The following is a 20,340-nucleotide window of genomic DNA, read 5'->3' as shown; positions in this document are numbered from 1 at the left end:
TAGATAAGCAATTATTTGAAACAGAAATAAGCTTTTAAATAACATTCTTCAGAAACCTAAGGACAAACCTACTAAACATAACATACAAAATACATCCTATTGCTATTGTCTATTCCTAAAAACTCCTTCCAAATCTAACTTAAATCATTTAAATATATCTTAATGATTGACTCATAGAAGAAAGATTAATTTACCAAAGAAAAACTATTGCCAAGCCATGCATAGTGATTCTCTAGAAGAGTATATCCAGTATAGATGCAAGAGCCGTTAAAGACCAAAAGCTAACTACACAGGCCTATTTGAGAAAAACCAATTGACAAATGACAAGAATTATATCTATACACTTGATATAACAAATCAACCTCCTTCTCAGACTTAATGTAATTTTAAAATAGTAATATTATCTAGTTGCCATGATTTCCAGATGAAATATGGAAATTATAGTTTTGTCAGTTACTCAGACTGAAATGATCTATTCACAAAGACTGTAATATAACTTTGTTTCCTCAGTCATTCACTGCTTCCTTTCTGTTCCTGCAGCACTTTATGCATAACTCTTATTTGTTTTTACTGGAAGTACTTGAATCCTGAAAGAAGGTACTATTATTACCATGTAACAAATGAGAAACAAGCTTATTATGGTAAAGTGACTTAAAGAAAAATCATCATTAAAGCCAGATTTCAAAGTCATATCTAACTACAAGGCTCTTTCCACACTGACTCACTGGTACTAAATAAATCAAACCTAAATAACTGAATTGACTACAGTTTCTTGCTATACCTGCTTTGGTAGTAGGAAAAACAAATCTATCATGGACAAAACAATGTAGAAGACATGCTCTGAGTGAAGGTGTGGGGATACTGCCTATTACCTAAACTCACTCCCTACAAGTAGGAAAATTCCCACTTTATGAGTCTTCATATAAAGCAAAGCCCACCTTCCTATATAGAAGCTAACAATGCCATATACTAGCTCTTCCAGTCACCCTGCAGCACAGACATGGGTGCTGAACCTAGACTTTACCAGTATAACATTCCCACCAAGACCTCTATAAGAGAGACAGTAAGAAGTTGGGACAGCAAAGTTCGAATTTTGGCAGCAGGAGGCAATAGCAACATTAAGTTTCAAAAGGAAACAAACAGTAGCAGCTATGCAGTAGCTGAGTCTAGGCTTCAGCAATTTGCAGCTCCATTATTGTCACCAGACTGTTTTAGGTCATTTTTTTGCTATGTCTCTTCTAATATCTAGGCTTCCTTGTTCCTGGCTATTAAAGGATACAACCTTCTCACTAATTTGGCAAGGTAATCAATATGCTTTCAATAAATCCCTTTTCCACTTGAATCAATCAGAATTGCACTCCATTATCTGCAATTAAAAACCCTGACTGAGCCATTTACTAATTAAATACATTACACTAAATAATTATATTTTATCCAATCTTTTTACCTTAGCATTTGTTCTTTTATATAATTTGTCATTATGGTCTTAAGTAGCATCTAATTTATACATGGTAGTATGCTCTAATGACAACAACAAAAAATCTTCAAATCAGATTTTTTTTTTTTACCTTTTTCAAAAGTAACACAAAATACAAATATAATAACAATTATCTAAGGGTTATTTTCACTGAAGTTCAAGGTTAAGCTTTATTAAGGCTTCTTACCTGTCAGGAATACCTAGCCTCTTGACACTTCTATAAACAGAAAGGGTATTTGCAACATGTCGATAATTAAACCAGAATCGGGATGTACACACCTGAAGTATTAAAACAAAAACACAATTTTTATGCATCAAGGCTAACCATGGAGCTGCAGAGTATTTTTCTTTAAGTAGGATACAGAGATCTCTAAGAAACAGTATGCCATAATTCAGGCTTTAAAACAGCAAACACAAAAAATTGTCAGTAAAGGCCAGGCACAGTGGCTCATGCCTGTAATACCAACACTTTGGGAAGCCCAGGCGGGAAGATCACTTGGGTCCTGGAGTTCGAGACCAGCCTGGCCAACATGGCAAAACCCCACCTCTACTAAAAATACAAAAATTACCCAGGTGTGGTGGCGTGCACCTGTAGTTCCAGCTACTTGGGAGGCTGAGGCATGAGAATCACTTAAACCTGGGAGGTGGAGGTTGCAGGGAGTGGAGATGGCACCACTGCACTCCAGCCTTGGCGACAGAACAAGACTCTGTCTCAACAAAAAAAGAATTGTCAGTAAAACTAATCGCTCCAAAGAGAAGTCTTTCATAACTAGTATTAGATTTTAAAAAACCATTCAGCTTAAGAGGAAGCATATCTTTGGGAAATTTAATCAAATACTGAACCAACTTAGTTATCACAATTTCTGTGACTCAGTAACATTCCTATTTCTAAAAAATTAAATTCTTTAGAATCAAAGACAATGCCCATAATTTCTTCACAGAATAGAGAAGAAAATTAGCTACATAGGGTTATACAATATTTGTTTCATTCCACATTGCTTCCTTTATTGTGAGAAATGTAGGACACAGGATAAAACATAACATATAAAACAGTTGTAAATGTACATAAGAGAGTGCATTATAAAGAAGCTATTGAACTCAAGAGAAAATTAAAAACAATCCAACCAAGTTTTATAGTTTAAAAAAATTCCTAAGAATTATATTAAAGGTGCTAGGAAAATCTAATTCCATGCCTCAAAAAAGTTAAGTGTTGTTGAGAACCCATTCAAAGGTAGATAAATATAGATTGGGGTCACTTGGTAATATATCTACCAAGTACAATCCCGGCTTCTATCACATGCCTGTGCCTTTAGCAGGTATAATGACAATTTTGAGAACAGCATAGGTGTTCTTGCCCCTGATGAACAGAAAGGAACTACATGGTTTTTTTAAATTAAGTTTTCAACCTAGAATCCAATCAGGAAAAGACTAAATTTTTGACTATATAAAAATATAAAATTCCATATATCAAAAATATCATAAAATTCTAGCTGGACACAGTAGCTTACACCTATAATCCTAGCAGTTTGGGAGGCCAAGATGGAAGGATCACTTGAGGTTAGGAGTTAAAGAACGGCCTAGGCAACACAATGAGACCCCCATCTCTACAAAAAAAAATGTAAAATTTAGCAAGGAGTGGTAGTTTGTGGTTGTAGTTCTAGCTACTTGGGAAGCTGACGTGAGAGGATCACTTGAGCCCAGGAGTTCAGGGCTACAGTGAGCTATGATCACACCACTGCACTCCAGCCTGGGAGACAGTGTAAGACCTCATCTCCAAAAACTCCCTTTTTAATTTTAAAAAATAAAGTATAATTTATTAAAGTTTCACTATACTAATATGTAAAATATTGGACAAAAAAAAGAAAACTGTAGTTGTAATACAATGCTCAGTAATGTTTCTTTTTCATCTTTTATTTTTTACCAGGTTACTAAAATTGAAGAGAGGTTTGGTTAGAGGTTTCCCAGAGCAAGGAAGGCTTTCATATGTGTGTCAGTATAATCTAACAGTATTTTAGTTCCAAAAGATAAGCCCTTTGCAATTGGTGGCCTGCACATAGGCAGTTATTGCCTCTTGAACATGGAGGGGCTCCTAGTTTCCTGTAGAAAAAGTTTACCCTGTCAAATTGGTAGATGATGACCTGGCTCCCAATAGTTCTCCTTACTTTTAAGTAGGCATTGAAATACTCTCTCCTTATCTTTAGCAGTCTTTTCTCAGTAACTTCAGAAAAATTTCTTGTGAAGGGTAGCATATATAAGAGGTTTTTTTCTTGAAGAACAAGAAAATGAGACATGAACCCATGTTACACTGTCCTATTTAATCACAATGCTATTATATTTAAAACAAACAAGTATAGAACCTGTAATCACCCTATTTACTTATAGGAATGTATAGATAATTCATTATCTATATTTTTATCAAATGTTTTTGTCAAATGATTCTCAAATTTACAAAGCCTCAAACATTCGTTTGGCGTCGGTAAGTTAATTATAGTCTTGCATGTTTATTCTGCACTTTAAGCTGAATTCCTCTATCCATCTCCTTTACATTCCCACTATGTTCTTACCATTTATAATCCCCAGTTTTCTTCCTTTTCCAACATGCATTACTGGCTTTGAGATGCGGTACATTCTCTGCTCCCTTTTTCACAAAATCAGCTTCCTTTCCTGCCTCTTTGAACCTATTCTCTATTTCCCCATTGTTTCTTCCAGTCCAATCCTTGTACATGTTTTTTCATTAAGTCAAACATTATATTTTCTAATCATATAAATGCCATTAAATGAAACTCCAGTAATGAAACTATTATCCAAATATTTTCCAAGCATAGGAAAAACAAATTTGATTATGTGAATTCTGTTTGAGGAATTAAAACTACAAATTTCTGAATCCAGAAAAATTAAAGATGGTAATTCACACTAAGGTTGGGCAAAAGGCAGAAGAAAAAAAAAAGGCCAATAAGCAGGGCTTACTAAAAATCAAAACAATGCAAATTAAAACAAAATGTAATGTGTTGACCAGCAGTCAAAAAGTTAAGATAAAAATTAAGAATACATAGCTGACTTGAATTTAGAAAAAGAGCCACAGTCTTTCTGGAGGCAATCATGCTCCATGACTTCACATTCTTACACTTAGGAATTTATCCTAAAGAGAAAATCAGTCAGGTCACAGTTATGTGTATAAGAATCTTCAACACAGCCCTGTTTACAATAACAAAAAATTTAGATTCTAAATGCCCATAAACGGGAGGTTACAGTACATTCACAAAACGGAAGAAAATACAGCTTTTGGAAAAGATTATATATCTCCATACCTACTGGCAGGGAAAGATCCCTAAGATAACACTAAAGGGTTGCAAAATAGCAGGTATAATATGATCCCAATTATATAAAATCATATATCTATATATCTTTATGTTTATATATGAAGAGGGAAAGGGCTTGAACAATGCTCACCAAAATATTAACTCTGGGATGCGGGACTTGAAGCCATTTTCCCTGTCTTCTTTAATTGAGGTGAAATTCACAAAACAAAATTAGTCTGCCTTCTTTAAACTTTTCTGTATAACTTGAACTTCTACCGTGGTCATTTATTATTTTTATAAGGAGAAAAAACAACTGAAAAAATTTTAAAAAGTGTAAATAGAAAGTATCTATCAACTAATACTATAAATAACAGATGCAATTAGTAGTTTCCAGCATTAAAATATTTCTACCTCTTATAAAATGTTTCCTTTAACAATAGCATTCCTAATTTATTCTTACATTTATTTTCAGATCACCACTTGACAGATATTCTGAGGACAAAGAATATTACTAGAGTATTATAGTTGATGTGGTCAATTTAAAATATAGCCAAATCAAAATAAAGAATTTCTGATATAAAATGTAAAAAAATAAATTGTATTTTCAAAAATTTGATTCACACAAATTTCTCAGATACATATCTAATGTGAACAGCAAGGTATACTTTTACAGTATACTTACCAGAACAGCCCAGTTGTTTGTATGGCCACTTCTAAAGAATTGTTCTGCTTGATCCTACATAAAGCAAAACAAATAGAAGAAAAAGGCACAATTTCTCAGAATAAAGACTGATAATGGACAGTTGAGATTCGTGTAGTTTTTACAGTTGTAATAACCATCATCTTACGTAAGTTTATGAAGATTCCAGTATTTGTCATTATGGACCACACAAAGAATCAAAAGAGCTTATTGCTTAAGACACTATAAGGACAAAAGTCCTGAACTGGAAATCTGGAGAACTGGATTTCATTTTTGGCTTAGACACCAATTAAACAGAGTGACCTTGATTAAGATACTTAACCTCCCTGGAGACTCAGTTTCTTCATGTGCAAAATGAAAGCAATGCCAATCCTACATCACAGGGCTCTTTTAGAGAACTATAAGGTATATGTGCAAGAGCTTCTGCTTTAAAATATTATTTAGCATTACTCAAATGAAAGCATACTTACTATATAACTCATATCTTTCTATTTCCCATACCCTGAGAATTATTAAGAAAGTAGAATGTATGTTCAATTAAGAACGTACAATCTGCTTGTTCAACATTTAACAAGGCTATTATTTAAAACTGCAACCTCGCCCCACCATTTTTCTTACTATAATTTATTTTTTCTACTGTGTTTATCATCTTCTTACATTATATATATAATTAACTTATTTATTATGTGTATTAATCGTCTGTCTTTCCCAAAACAATGTAAGCTTCAGTAAGGCAGGGGCTTTCATCAGTTATATTCAACGATGTATTCCAAGTAACTTTGGCATATAGTGGGTTTTTAATAAATATTTTTTGAATTAATGAATCCATGGTCCAAACGCCTTTACTGTTGGTGAACAAATCAAGAGTCACCTATGGAAAACTGAAACCGCATGGTTGATAGGTTCAGAATATGGTAAGAAGGTATTACATAAAGGTTGTACTATAAAGTTGTAACTTTCAAAATCTCCTTTTAGGTTGAACTCTGATAATTCCTCTATTAAAGTGATCACTCTCTACAGTGAGAAGGCAAGGTAAAAATGTATATGCCAGGAATTTAACCAAAGATTAATATTTCACTTTTAGTAATGCCATACAGAAAATTTTTATCCTCGTGAATTGCTTGTGAGATATAATCTCCCTACATCCTCAACAAAAACAAAACTATCACTCTTTGAACTTCTCACAGACATCTTTTTAATCCTTTAATCATTTAATAGTCATCTCAGTTGATTCTCTAAAATCTCTGCAATTATGTTAACCAATTCTTTAATACTGGTCACAATATTAAAAATTAAAGATCAGACAAATGTGCTACAACACCCATAAAGATTGCTGAGGTTTCTTTCTTTCTTTTTTTTTTTTTTTCTGGGAGATATAATTGAAAGAGAGAGGGGCCTGATTGCTTTTAAACATTTTATCTCAAACACAGACAGGTCTTCTTCATATGCTTCTAATTTTCCATTCAGTCCTGTAATTGTGAATGACTTATTTCATGTCTTCATTCTACACATAAGTTAATATGCTTCCTGTTAAAAATTTCATTCAGTATCCATTCTTACTATGTTCTAGGTACTTTATTTGAACTCACCAATATAGCTGATTGAGCACATCCTCTAGCATTCTGCCAGGGACCACTTCACCAATCTATTAAAGTAAGTCTAAATTATATTTGCCATCTCAAGACACTAAAATTTTCTAACACCATCCTGACACCTAATGAACATGATTTTGATTATATATTAAAATAATAGTGGATATAAGCCATACTGACCTCAGATCAGCTCCCAAACATTAATTACTAGACCTGTCAGAATGTCTAGGTTCAAATCTGGGCTCTATTACTTACTAGGTGTATAAACAGGAAAGTTCTTTAACTTTTCTGTGCCTCCAAATCTCCATCTATAAAACAGTAATAATATTATCTGACTCAGAGAATGTAGGAATAGTGACTGGAACATACTACTAGCCTGAAAAACATTAACAGCTTTAATTTTGAGCTAACAAGAAAATTTCAGGGAGAATAAATTTAAACTTCAACTTGTACACACATCTGTACCTGTGTGCACAAGCACACACACAAGTGTAAACACCCAAGTATTGTATATGCTGCCTACAAGAAACTCACTTCACCTATAAACACGCATAGACAAAGTGAATGAATGAAAAAGGACATTCCACACAAATGGAAAACAAAAGGGAGCAGGAGTAGCTGTACTTAGATCAGATAAAAGACTTTAAATCAAAAACTATAAAAAAGAGACAAAGGTCACTATACAACGATAAAGGAATCAATTCAGCAAGAGAGCATACAATTATAAGTATGTATGCACCCAACACTGGAGCACCCAGATGTATAAATCAAATGTTATTAGATCTAAAGGGAGAGAAGAGATCACAATACAATACTAGGTGGGGACTTCAACACTCCACTCTCCATTGGACAGATCATCTGGACAGAAAATCAACAAGGAAACATTGAATTTATTTTATTTTTGAGATGGAGTCTCATTCTGTCACCCAGGCTGGAGTGCAGTAGCATGATCTTGCCTCACTGCAACCTCCACCTCCTAGATTCAAGCGATTCTCCTGCCTCAGCCTCCTGAGGAGCTGGGACTACAGGTGTGCATCACCACACCCAGCTAATTTTTGTATTTTTGGTAGAGACAGGGTTTCACCATGTTGGCCAGGTTGGTCTCGAACTCCTGACCTCAAGTGATCTGCTCACCTCAGCCTCCCAAAGTGCTGGGATTACAGGCAAACAGAACTAACAGATATTTACAGAACATTTCTTCCAACAATGGCAGATTACACATTCTTCTTGTCAGCACGTGGAACATTCTCCAGGACAGACTGACCACGTGGTAGGCACAAAACAAGCCTCAGTGAATTTGTAAAAATCAAAATTATGTCAAAAATCTCTTCTGACTACAATAGAAAAGAACTAGCAATCAATTAACATGACAAATTTTGGAAAATGTTCAAATATATGAAAATTAAACAACACGCTCCTGAACAACCAATGGGTCAAGGAAGAAATTAATAAGAAAATTAAAAATTTCCTTTAATACATGAAAATAGAAACACAACATAACAAAACCTATGAGATACAGCAAAACAGTACTAAAAGGTAGGTTTATTGCAATAATTGCCTACATCAAAAAGTACAAAGATTTAACCTAATAACACATCTCAAGGTACTAGAGAAGAACAGACCAAACACAAAATAAGAAAAGAAATAATACAGATCAGAGCAGAAATTAAAAAAAGAGAGTTAAAAAATACAAAAAAAGTCAATGAAGCAAAAAGCTGGCTCTTTAAAAAAATAAACAATATCAACAAACCTTTAGCCAAACTAAGAAAAAGAGAAGACCCAAATAAATATATTCAGAAACAAAAAAGGAGATATTACAAATGGATACCACGGAAGTACAAAGAATCACTAGAGACTATTATAAACAACTATACACAAATACACTGGAAAACCTAGAAGAAATGGATAAATTCCTGAACACATACAAGCTACCATGACTGAACCAGAAAGAAATAGAAACCTGAATGGACTGAGGCTGAGTAATGCGCTTGAAGCAGTAATAAAAGTCCCTCAATGAAGAAAAGCCCAGAACGGGATGGCTTCACTGCTGAATTCTACCAAACTTTTAAAGAACTAACACCAATTCTTCTCAAACTATCCCAAAAAAATTGAAGAAGAAGGAATTCTTCCCAATTTGTTTTATGAGGCCAGCATTACCCTGACAACAAAATCAGAAAACAAGCATACAACAAAAAAAAGGAAACTACAGGCCAATACCCGTGATGAACATAGATGCAAAAATCTTCAACAAAATACTAGCAAACTGAATCCAACAGCACAACAAAAAGATAATACACCACGATAGAGTAGTGTTAATTGCAAATCAATATACATGATGTATCACATCAACAAAATGAAGGACAAAAAACATATGACTGTCTCAGTAGACACAGAAAGAGCATTTGATAAAATTCAACATCCCCTCACGATAAAAACTCTCAACAAATTGGGTATAGAAGGAACACACCAAAACACAAAAAGGCCATCTATGAAAACCCACATCCAACATCATATTGAACAGGGAAAAGTTGAAATCTTTCCCTTTAAGAACTAGAACAAGACAAGGATACCCACTCTCACCACTCTTATTCAACATACCGCTGGAAGTTCTAGCCAGAACAATTAATCAAGAGAAAGAAATAAAAGGCATCCCAACAGAAAAGGAGGAAGTCAAACTGTCCTTGTTCACAAACAACATGATCTTATATTTAGAAAAACCTAAACACTCCACAAAAAAACTCTTAGAACTGATAAGACTAATTCAGTAAAGTTGCAAGACTCAAAAATCAATAGACAAAAATCAATGGCGTTTCTATATACCAATAATGAACTAGTTGAAGAAAAATCAGGAATGCAATCCCACTTACAATAACTACAGAAAAATTAAACACCTAGGAATAAATTTAACCAAGAAGTGAAAAATCTCTACAATGAAAACTACAAAATATTGATGGAAAATGAAGAGAACACAAAAAGATGAAAATGCTTCCATGCATTGAATTGGAAGAATAAATACTGTATTGTTAAAATGACCACATCACCTAAAGTGATCTACAGTTCAATGCAATCTCTATCAAAATACCAATGATATTCTTCACAGAAATAGAAAAGCAATCCTGAAATATTTGCAAACTATTCATCCAATAAGGGATTAACATCCAAAATATACAAGGAACTCAAACTGATGCTAACAGCAAAAAAAAACAAATAATCTAATTAAAAATGAGCAAAGGATCTGAATAGATATTTCTCAAAAGACATACAAATGGCCCACAAGTATATGAAAAAATGCTCAATATCACTAATCACCACGGATATGCAAACCAAAACCACAATGAGATATCATCTTAGTGCCTATTATCAAAAAGACAAAAAATAACAAATGCTAGTTAAGATGTAGACAAAAGGGAATTGGGAATTCTTATACACTGCTGGTGGGAATGTAAATTAGTATAGCCACTATAGTGAACAGTATGGAAGCTCCTCAAAACACTCAAAATAAAACTACCATATGATCCAGCAATTCCACTACTGGGCATATATTCAAAGGAAAGGAAACCAGTAGGCCAAAGAGATATCTACACTCCATATTTATTGCAGCACTATTCACAATAGCCAAGATATAGCATCAACCTGAGTGTCTATCAGTAGATGAATGGATAAAGCAAATGTGTGTGTGTGCGTGCGCACACGTGTATATATAAAATGGAGTATTATTCATCCATAAAAAGAATAAAATCCTATCATAAACAGGTACATGGATGAGCCCGGAGGAAATTACATTAAGTGAAATAAGTCAGGCACAGAAATTTAAATTTTTTAATTTAAATATCACCCAGATATGGACATTTTTAAAAACTTGATCTCATGGAAATAGAGTAGAATAGAGGCTGGGAAGAATAGGAAGGTGACGGGGGGAGTACAGAGAGACATTCGTTAACAGATACAAAATTACAGAGAGCAGGAATAAGTTCTAGCCTTCTATAGCACTTTAGAGTAACTATAGTAAACAATAATTTATTATATTTTCTCAACTACCTAGAACTCTTTTCTAACATTTTGAATATTATCAACACAAAGAAATGATAAAGTTTTGAGGTGACAGATATGCTGATTACTCTGATTTGATCATTTCATATTGAATATGTCTCAAAGTATCACACTATATACCCCATAAATATGTACAATTATTGTGCCAATTAAAATATATATATTACAAAAAGAGAGGCATCACTTAAAGAGAATACAACATTGGTCAGAAAGTAACGTATCTATTTCTGGAGATTTGTGAAATATCATTAACAGATTTTAGAGTGTACATGTAACCCTCAAGAATATCAATTTTCATTAGAATATCATTTGCTGTAGTAATACAAGTTAAATCTTACGTTAACTACCAATAGAGATGGAAAAAACTGATCTCTGAAATTACTATGGCTAGGATAAAATACACTTAATTTAGCAAGGCAATAACATAGTATTTCACATTAAATGAAACTATAACGGGTTGTCTATTGTTAAGCATTGTTTCTGATAAATTATTGACATGATAAATATAGAATAATAACCTGAACAAAAAGTGTGTGTGTGGCATGTGTGTGTGTGGGTGTGTGTGTGTGTGTGTCTTCCCCCCTCCAAACTCAACAGCTGCCTGGATGTTAAAGAAAGCAATGTGCTACAGTGGTTAAGCATTGATTTGGGAATTCAAAGACCTAAGCTAAAATGCAGGTCCTATCTCACAACTGGCTGTGAAATTGGGGTAAGTCATTTAGCTCTTTAGACTTGACTATCCTCATGTCTCTAATGTGCCTTCCACCTCCAAAGTTCTTACTTCTTTCAGACCTTAGTGAAAAAATTTAGATGGCAAAACTTTTTTGTGGTTGTCTAGACAATACAGTCATTATAAAGTTATCCATTCTACATACAGTAAATGCAGCACCTATTATGTGCCAGATACCATTAATATATAGTGATACAAAAATCACTAAAAAGCATGCTGCTTTCTCTCAAGAATCCAGAGTTCAATAAAGAGGAGCATGCAAACACATTACACTATAATTATTACATTCATTAATTCATCACACTCATTGGGCAACATGCCAGTCACTGCCCTGAGTGCTCCAAATACAAGGCTGGGCAAAAATAGCCATAGTACTGCCTTCGAATAGGTTACTATCTAATTGGATAGATATACATTTAACAGATAAGGAAAGACACACAATATAATGAGTACAACAGAGGGACCTGACCTGGTCAGGAAAGTTTTCCTAAAGAAGTGACTGTTCGGTTAAAATCCAAAAGATGAAGAAAAGAGGAACTACAATTCCAGACAGAGGGGAGACAGCTCTAATGTGAGAAAAAGCTTAAAGGTTTTGAGAAACTGAAAGAAAGTTAGCCTAACTAGAAGTTTGAAAGAGAAAGAAAAAATTTGAAGTGTAGTCAGGGCCCAAAAAATATGCAGGGTTTTTGTTTGTGGGTCATGGTGGAGAGTTTAGAGCAACATTAAGGTGATCTTTTGAGCAACATCAAGGTCCCTGGGTGACATGATTGGAACTGCATTTTTAAAAGTTACTCTGGCTTCAATTTGGAGAACAGATTGAAAGGAAAAAACAACGACTCAAGGCAAAACATTTAGGAAACTGTTGCTCCTATCTCTAAGTGAGATATGATGGAATAACAGTACAAAGCATACACGGGTTATAGTAAATGAGTGCTGTATCAAGTGTACGAATTACAAGAGTAAAGGCAAAGGTAAGAGATAGGGAAACGTTCTACAGAGGTTATGCCTTTACTGTATCTTAGCACATGAACAGAGGAAACACAATGTATAAAATATTGTAATGTGAAAAAGCACAGCAATTATGTAACTACAAAAAACAGTAATAGTATCCAAGATGAAGCAGTCAAAATTAGAATAAAGGAAGGAAACAGAACTTCTATTCACTCATATTTATGTTCTCTAAAAATTATGCTATATAAACATCAAATATATAAATTAACAGTAATTCATAAATATATATGAAGTTCATGCTCAATATCTTTTTTTAACTGATAGGGTGTGTATTCAAAAAGTTTGGAGTCCACTGGTCTAAGCTCAAGGTGCCCAGGTGGTGGGGAGAAGAGGTTCCAATATGGAACACTGGAAAAGTAGGCAAGCACCAGGTCATAACGTTTAGACTTTATTCTGTATGCAATGAATAAATATTTAAAAGATTTCATCAGAAGAATAACCTGATCAGGCTTACATTTCGTGTAGACGAATCTAGCACCAAACTGAGGGAGTATGGAGGCCTATGGAAAACAAGATAAAGTAATCGCAAGAGTCTGGACAAGAAGTGATCACAGCCTGAATTAAGTCAGTGGAACTGGAGAGGTGAGGGCAATTTTAAGAACTCAGATCACAAAATTTAGTGATAATTAGAATATGGGATAAAGAGATTAAGACTCTCAGGTTTCTAGCTTAGGAGCAGCACATCTGGTTGAGAAATGGAGGAGAAAAGGGGTGCTTAGTTTTTCAGTGTCTTTTTAAGAGGATGTAGGATAAGCAGAAGATAAAACTTTGCACACGGATTTTCAAATGTCTCCTGATTATCCCGGATTCTTAGTCAGCTGGATATGCAGGCCTGAAAAAGATACCAGACATCTAGATTGTAGACCGGGACTGAGGAATCATCAGAGTATGGTGAATAGTGAAAGCATTATAGAGCACCAGAACATCCTGTGTCCACGTTTAAAAATGGGAAGCTGGAGGAGCCCAGGATAAAACTAAGCACCCCTTTTCTCTTCCATTTCTTAACCCAGACGTGTTGCCCCTAAGCCAGAAACTTGAGAGTTTTAATAAACACTTATATTTATCCCATGTTCTAATTATCACTAAATTCTATTATCTGGATTCTTAAAATTGCTCTCATCTCTCCAGTTCCGTCTGACTCCTATCAAAACAGAGGGCTGCAGTTGAGTAGTAGGAAAGCAGTTGCTGCACACTGACATTTCACGAGCCTCTTGCTCGTATTTCACCTAAGAACTGCACACATGTAGGAGCAAAGGATCAGGTCCTCCTCTGTCTCCGAGGGTTTGATTATCTCAATTCATCGTTTTAAAACGCTGAAACAGACCAACACTGTCCTAACCCGTGCCCAGTGACACCCTCCTCAAACCCAGCCTGGGTCAGAGGCTGATTGACTCCAGGGGGCTTCCCTCAGCTGCTGTGTATCGGACATCTGCTGGAGGGCTCACAGCCACGACACAGCCGGCCTCCCGGGGCTCTGTGGTCAAATGAGCCAGACTCCTACCTCGATATGACTAGCGGCCACGCTGCCGAAGGACAAGAGCAACACAGCTGCCAAGACAGTCGCAGCCCGGCTGAGGCTGTCGGTGACGGCCATGTTTACCGGCTTCAGACTTCCCGCACCTGAAGGGGCGGAGGCAGTGCCGTAAAGTAGCGCCGCGGGTTTTTGCGACACCATCCGCGCCTCTTCGAGGTGGCCCTCTGGTCCGGCTTTAGAACTGTGCGGTTTTGTGGAGCTCGAGAGTCCGGGACAAGGTAGACGCAGGATACTGACCCTTTTTATTTTTAACTGCATTTTCAGTTTGGAGGTTGTAAAATAGGTATAACATTTAAGAAAAGAAATTGAAAGGTGAGCGGAGGAAAAACCCGTAACTCCTTAAACTTTAAAAACTTATTTCTCTGTTCCCTTATTTCTTTATTTTATTTATTTATTTATTTATTTATTTTATTTATTTTTTTTTTTTTGCAGAGTGCTGCCAATTCTTTGAAAATATGAAGCTGGATGTGGTGGGAAGAACAAGCGTTTTGGCACAAAAAGATGGTTAATTGGATAAACTATACATGGAAAATGTGGGTGGGCGCTGCAATTTAGAGGCTTGGGGTCTACTACCTGGTGAAAGGATTAACATGGGAAGCTAGTTACGTTTTTGTTTCTTGAGTATCTTCTGTAATTATGGAACTAAAGCCTATCTGGAAGAGACACAGCTCGTGTATATGTACGGTCCACCATTCTCTTTATTATGTGAGTTCAGTTTTAATTTATTCATTTCATCTAGTATGACATAAACGTTTCCACGCTGCTTCCTCACAATTTTAACATTTAATGGTGAGATAAAATTCCATCCATTATTGATGCCTCAGCCGAAGTAATTGTCCCTCTGCTGCACAATGCAAAGTTTTTAAGTTTTACTATGAAAATAATATTGTAAAGAGTATCTTTTGTGTGTTTGGCTTTTTAAGTCTGTTGAATTATTTTGTTTGTATAATTTTCCTGAACTAGGAATTTGGGGTCAAAATATTCCAAAACATTTTAATAACTATAAATGATGTTGCTTTCCAAAATGAACAAGCTTACAGCACTATCAGAATACACAACACCAAACCATACCATTTTTTTTCCTTTAAATTCTTTGGTATGAAATGTTACCCCTAGGTAACTATACTTATAATTCTTTGGTTACTATCAAGACCTGATGTCCTTCTTGTGTTTCTAAACTATCTCTGTGTCCTCTGATGTAAATTCTTTGTTTATATATTTATGTTTTGCATATGAATTTGAATAATATATTTATAAATAAGTAACATTAGCCTTTGCCATATTTTATGCTATTGCTTTTCCCATTCTCTTGTCTCTCTTTTCCTTTTATTTGTTTCTTTTGCTATTGCACTTTGTGAGAGGTTTCATGCTATGTAGTCAAATTTAGGTTTTCCATTATGTGAATCCTAGAAAGTAAATACACTGCCAGAATATCTTCCATGTATTCATTAATTCAACAGATATCTATTGGATGCTGATGATTATGAAACAAAGTAGCAAAGATAAGAAGCCATTTGCTCATTCTGCTCCTTTGCCAGCAATATTTCACAAAGCCCCTGACTCATTGACTGTGAGCAGCCTTGTGGAAGAATGCCTTGAAGATCATAAGCAGGATAGGGAACAGGTTTGCACATCTCTTGCCTGAATCACTGAATTTTTACAAAAGGTAAGTTCGGTGATCCTAGCCCTTGCCTCTTCCTGTACATAAGATAATGTCTGACAAGATTAATGATTATGCCTCAAATTCATGACCAGATGTAACTTCATACCCACACTTTGATGAGACTTTACTTGTATTAACCCATTTTCATACTGCTATGAAGAAATACCCAAGACTGCATAATTTCTAAAGAAAAAGGCTTAGTGGACTCACAGTTCCACATGGCTGGGGAAGCCTCACAATCATGGTAGAAGATGAAGAAGGAGCAAAGTCACATCTTACATGGCAGCAGGTGAGAGAGCATGTGCAGAGGAACTACCCTTTATAAAACCATCAGAGGCCAGGCGCAGTGGCTCACACCTGTAATCCTAGCACTTTGGGAGGCCGAGGCAGGCAGATCATCTGAGGTCAGGCATTCAAGACCAGCCTGGCCAACATGGCAAAACCCCATGTTTCAAAATTAGCTCAGTGTGGGGGCACATGCCTGTAATACCAGCTACTAGGGAGGCTGAGGCAGGAGAATCGCTTGAACCTGGGAGGCAGAGGTTGCAGTGAGCCAAGATCACGCTACTGTACTCCAGCCTGGGCAACAGAGCCAGACTTTGTCTCAAAAAAAAAAAAAAAAAGAAATAAAATAAAAATAAATAAATAGATAAATAAAACCATCAGAGCTCGTGAGAACTCACTACCATGACAACATGAGGGTAACTGACCCCATAATTAAATTACTTCCCATCAGGTCCCTCCCTTGACACTTGGGGATTATGGGAGCTACAATTCAAGATGAGATTTGGGTTGGGACACAGCCAAACCATATCATTCCACCCCGGCCCCTCCAAAATCTCCTGTCCTCACATTTCAAAAGCAGTCATGCCTTACCAGCAGTCCCCCAAAGTCTTAACTCATTTCATCTTTAACTCAAAAGGCTACAGTCCAAAGTCTCATCTGAGACAAGGCAAGTCCCTTCTGCCTATGAGCTTGTAAAATCATAAGCAAGTTAAGTTACTTCCTAAATACAATAGGGGTACAAGCATTGGGTAAATACACCCATTCCAAATGGGAGAAATAGGCCAAAATGAAGGGACTACAGGGCCCATGCAAGTCCAAAATCCAGCAGGGCAGTCAAATCTTAAAGCTCCAAAATGATCTGCTTTGACTCCGTGTCTCACATCCAGTTCACACTGATACAAGAGGTAGGTTGCCATGGTCTTGGGCAGCTCTGCCCCTGTGGCTTTGCAAGATATAGCCTCCTTCCCAGCTGCTTTAACAGGCTGGCATTGAGTGTCTCTGGCTTTCCCAGGCATACGCTGCAAGCTGTTGGTGGATCTACCATCCTGGGATCTGGAGGATGGTGGCCCTCTTCTCACAGCTCCACTAGGCACTGCCCCAGTGGGGACTCTGTGTGGGGGATCCCACCCCACATTTCCCTTCTGCATTGCCTTAGCAGAGGTCGTGCATGAGGGCCCTGCCCCTGCAGCACACCTCTGCCTGAACATCCGGGTGTTTCCATACATCCTCTGAAATCTAGGCAGCATTCCCAAACCTCAATTCTTGACTTCCGTGCACCCACAGTCCCAATATCACATGTGAGCAGCCTGAGACTGCACAAAGCAGCAAGGCCCTGGGCCCAGCCCATAAAACCCATTTTTCCTCTTTGGCCTCCTGGCTTGTGATGAGAGGGACTTCCAGGAAGCCCTCTTACATGCCCTGGAGACATTTTTCCCATTGTCATGGTGATTAACATGTGGCTTCTTGTTACTTATGCAAATTTCTGCAGCAGGCTTGAATTTCTCCCCAAAAAATGGGTTTTTCTTTTCTATCACGTCATCAGGCTGCAAGTTGTCCTTTTATGCTCTGCTTCCTCTTGAACGCTTTGCCACTTAGAAATTTCTTCCCTCAGGTACCCTAAATCATCTCTCTAAAGTTCAAAGTTCCACAGATAACTAGGGCAGGGGCAAAATGCCACCAGTCTCTTTGCTAAAGCATAGCAAGAGTGACCTTTATTCCATTTCCCAACAAGTTCCTCATCTCCATCTGACACCACCTCAGCCTGGACTTCTTTGTCCGTATCCCTATTAGCCTTCTGATCAAAGCCATTCAACAAGTCTCTAGGAAGTTCCAAACTTTCCTACATCTTTCTGTCTTCTGAGCCCTCCAAGTCTCTAGGAAGTTCCAGAGTTTCCCACATTTTCCTGTCTTCTTCTGAGCCCTCCAAACTGTTCCAGCCTCTGCCTGTTACCCCGTTCCAAAGTTGCTTCAACATTTTCCATTAACCTTATAGCAGAGCCCCACTACCTCAGTACCAATTTACTGTATTAGTCCATTTTCATACTGCTGTGAAGAAATAGCCAAGACTGGGTAATTTATAAAGAAAAAGAGGTTCAGTGGACTCAGTTCCACATGGCTGGGGAGGCCTCACAATCGTGACAGAAGGCAAAGGAGGAGCAAAGGCACATCTTACCTGGCAGCAAGGCAAGAGAGCATGTGTGGAAGAACTGCCCTTTATGAAACCATCAGATTTCCTGAGATTTATTCACTATCATGAGACCAGCAGGGGAAAAACTTGCCCCCATGATTAAATTACCTCCCACTGGGTCCTACCATTGACACATGGGGATTATGGGAGCTACAATTCAAGATGAGATTTGAGTGGGGACACAGCCAAACCATATCATTAATGTAATTTCTGAGCACATTTGATGTAACTTCTTAACACATGCAGAGCAACCACCACCTATGTTTAAGCTATGGGGTGAATCAATGCTTTGGAGCAATATAACAAACTCTTTGAAAGATTCTCCCAGGTTGCAGTACTCAGTAGGACTTCTGAATAAAATTAACTTTAATTATTTAAAAGCCTGTTTTTTTTTCTTTAGTTGACATAACATACCAGGATATTGTAGCTGGAAATACATAGGAGGTTCTTGCTCTCACGAACCTTACATTCCAGTAAGGAAAACAGTCAATAAGAAAAAAGAAAAATGAATACAATAAATTCTCATGGTGATACAAATAAGGTAAGATGACAGAAACTGAAGGGAGAGGGAGACACTACTTCAGTGAGGTGGTCAGTGAAAACCTCTCTGCAAAGGTGGTGTGAAATCTGAGACCTGAATGACAAGAAAGAACTAGCGATGCAAACATCTGAGGGTGGCACATTTCTAATATTTATTTTTTACTAGTTTTATTTTGTGTTAATTTTATGTTTAACTCTTTAACTATCTGGAATATATTTTGGTACAGGAGTCCCCCTTATCCAAGGGGGATATATATCAAGCCCCCCAGTGGATACCTGAAATCACAGATAGCGCTGAACCCTATATGTACTATGTTTTTTCCTACATATATGTATCTATGATAAAGTTTAATTTATAAATTAGGCATAGTAAGATATTTACAAAAATAATAAAATTGAACAGTTATAACAATATACTGTATAAATCTTATGTGAATGTGATCTCTCTCTCTCAAAATCTGCCATACTTACCTATTGCCAGACCACAGTTGACCATGGCTAACTGAAATCATGGAAAGCAAAACCACAAATAGGGAGGGCTACTGTATGTTCTATAAGGTAATACGTGAATTGTCTATTGCTACATAACAAACCACCCAAAACTTTGTGATGTGTCCAAGCCCAAGGATGCAAGGTTTCCAAGCTTGCAGATCCCAAGGATACCAGGAAACAGGATTCCCAGGAGGCCACTGCTATAATGATCTACCACTATTTTTACCAAAACTGGTATTTGTATTAGGCTGTTCTCCCATTGCTGTAAAAAAATACCTGAGACTGGCTAATTTGTAAAGAAAAGAGGTTTGATTGGCTCATGGTTCCATAGGCTGTATAGGAAGCATGATGCTAGCATCTTCTCAGCTTCTGGGGCAGCCTCAGGAAACTTACAATCATGGTGGAGGGCAAAGTGGGAGCCAGTACGTCACATGGCCAGAGCAGTGAGAGAAGGGGGAGGTGATACACACTTTTTAAATGGCCAGATGTCAGGAGAACTCACTGTCCTGAGGACAGTACCAAGGGAGATGGTGCTAAACCATTCATGAGTAATCCACTCATCCACCCCCATGATCCAATCACCTCCCACAAGGCCCCACCTCCAACATTGGGGATCACAACCCCACATGAGATTTGGGTGGGGACACAGATTCTGTATCAGTATTGTTATTCAAAAAATTTTGTACATAGTCCTTACCTTTCCCATTTCCTTGTGATATTTCTTTATTAAATTGTTAGAAGAAATAGAATATTTCAGCTGGGTGCAGCCTGTAATCCCA

General features: G+C 36.7%; 1 protein-coding gene and 1 long non-coding RNA gene across 4 annotated transcripts in view; one reads left to right on the top strand and one right to left on the bottom strand.

The window, feature by feature from the left end:
- The window catches only part of PIGK (phosphatidylinositol glycan anchor biosynthesis class K), a 129,850-nt gene extending 115,261 nt beyond the window's left edge, over positions 1-14,589 (bottom strand). Inside the window, exons 1-4 of one of the 2 annotated variants that reach the window (XM_055368145.2) lie at positions 14,361-14,497; positions 5,459-5,512; positions 2,047-2,184; positions 1,665-1,756 (exon numbers count right to left, since the gene is read on the bottom strand). In XM_055368145.2, coding sequence (XP_055224120.1) covers positions 1,665-1,756; positions 2,047-2,184; positions 5,459-5,512; positions 14,361-14,453 — 377 coding nt within the window. In that variant the 5' untranslated portion in view covers positions 14,454-14,497. Of the gene's footprint in view, positions 1-1,664; positions 1,757-2,046; positions 2,185-5,458; positions 5,513-14,360 lie in introns of both variants that reach the window. The other variant, XM_004026005.5, reaches the window with a different exon arrangement.
- LOC134758014 (uncharacterized) lies at positions 14,475-20,037 on the top strand. Of its 2 annotated transcripts, XR_010132705.1 has the most exons (4): positions 14,475-14,705; positions 14,826-15,098; positions 15,854-16,059; positions 16,149-20,037. It is a non-coding gene; the product is annotated as an uncharacterized lncRNA (long non-coding RNA). The 2 variants fall into 2 exon arrangements; XR_010132700.1 differs by having other exon boundaries at positions 15,854-20,037.
- Positions 20,038-20,340: the final 303 nt, after the last annotated feature.

This window comes from Gorilla gorilla, chromosome 1, assembly GCF_029281585.2.
Source record: "Gorilla gorilla gorilla isolate KB3781 chromosome 1, NHGRI_mGorGor1-v2.1_pri, whole genome shotgun sequence".
NCBI lineage: Eukaryota > Metazoa > Chordata > Mammalia > Primates > Hominidae > Gorilla > Gorilla gorilla.
Note: the sequence above shows the minus strand (reverse complement) of the source record. Positions and strands in the feature narration are given on the sequence as shown.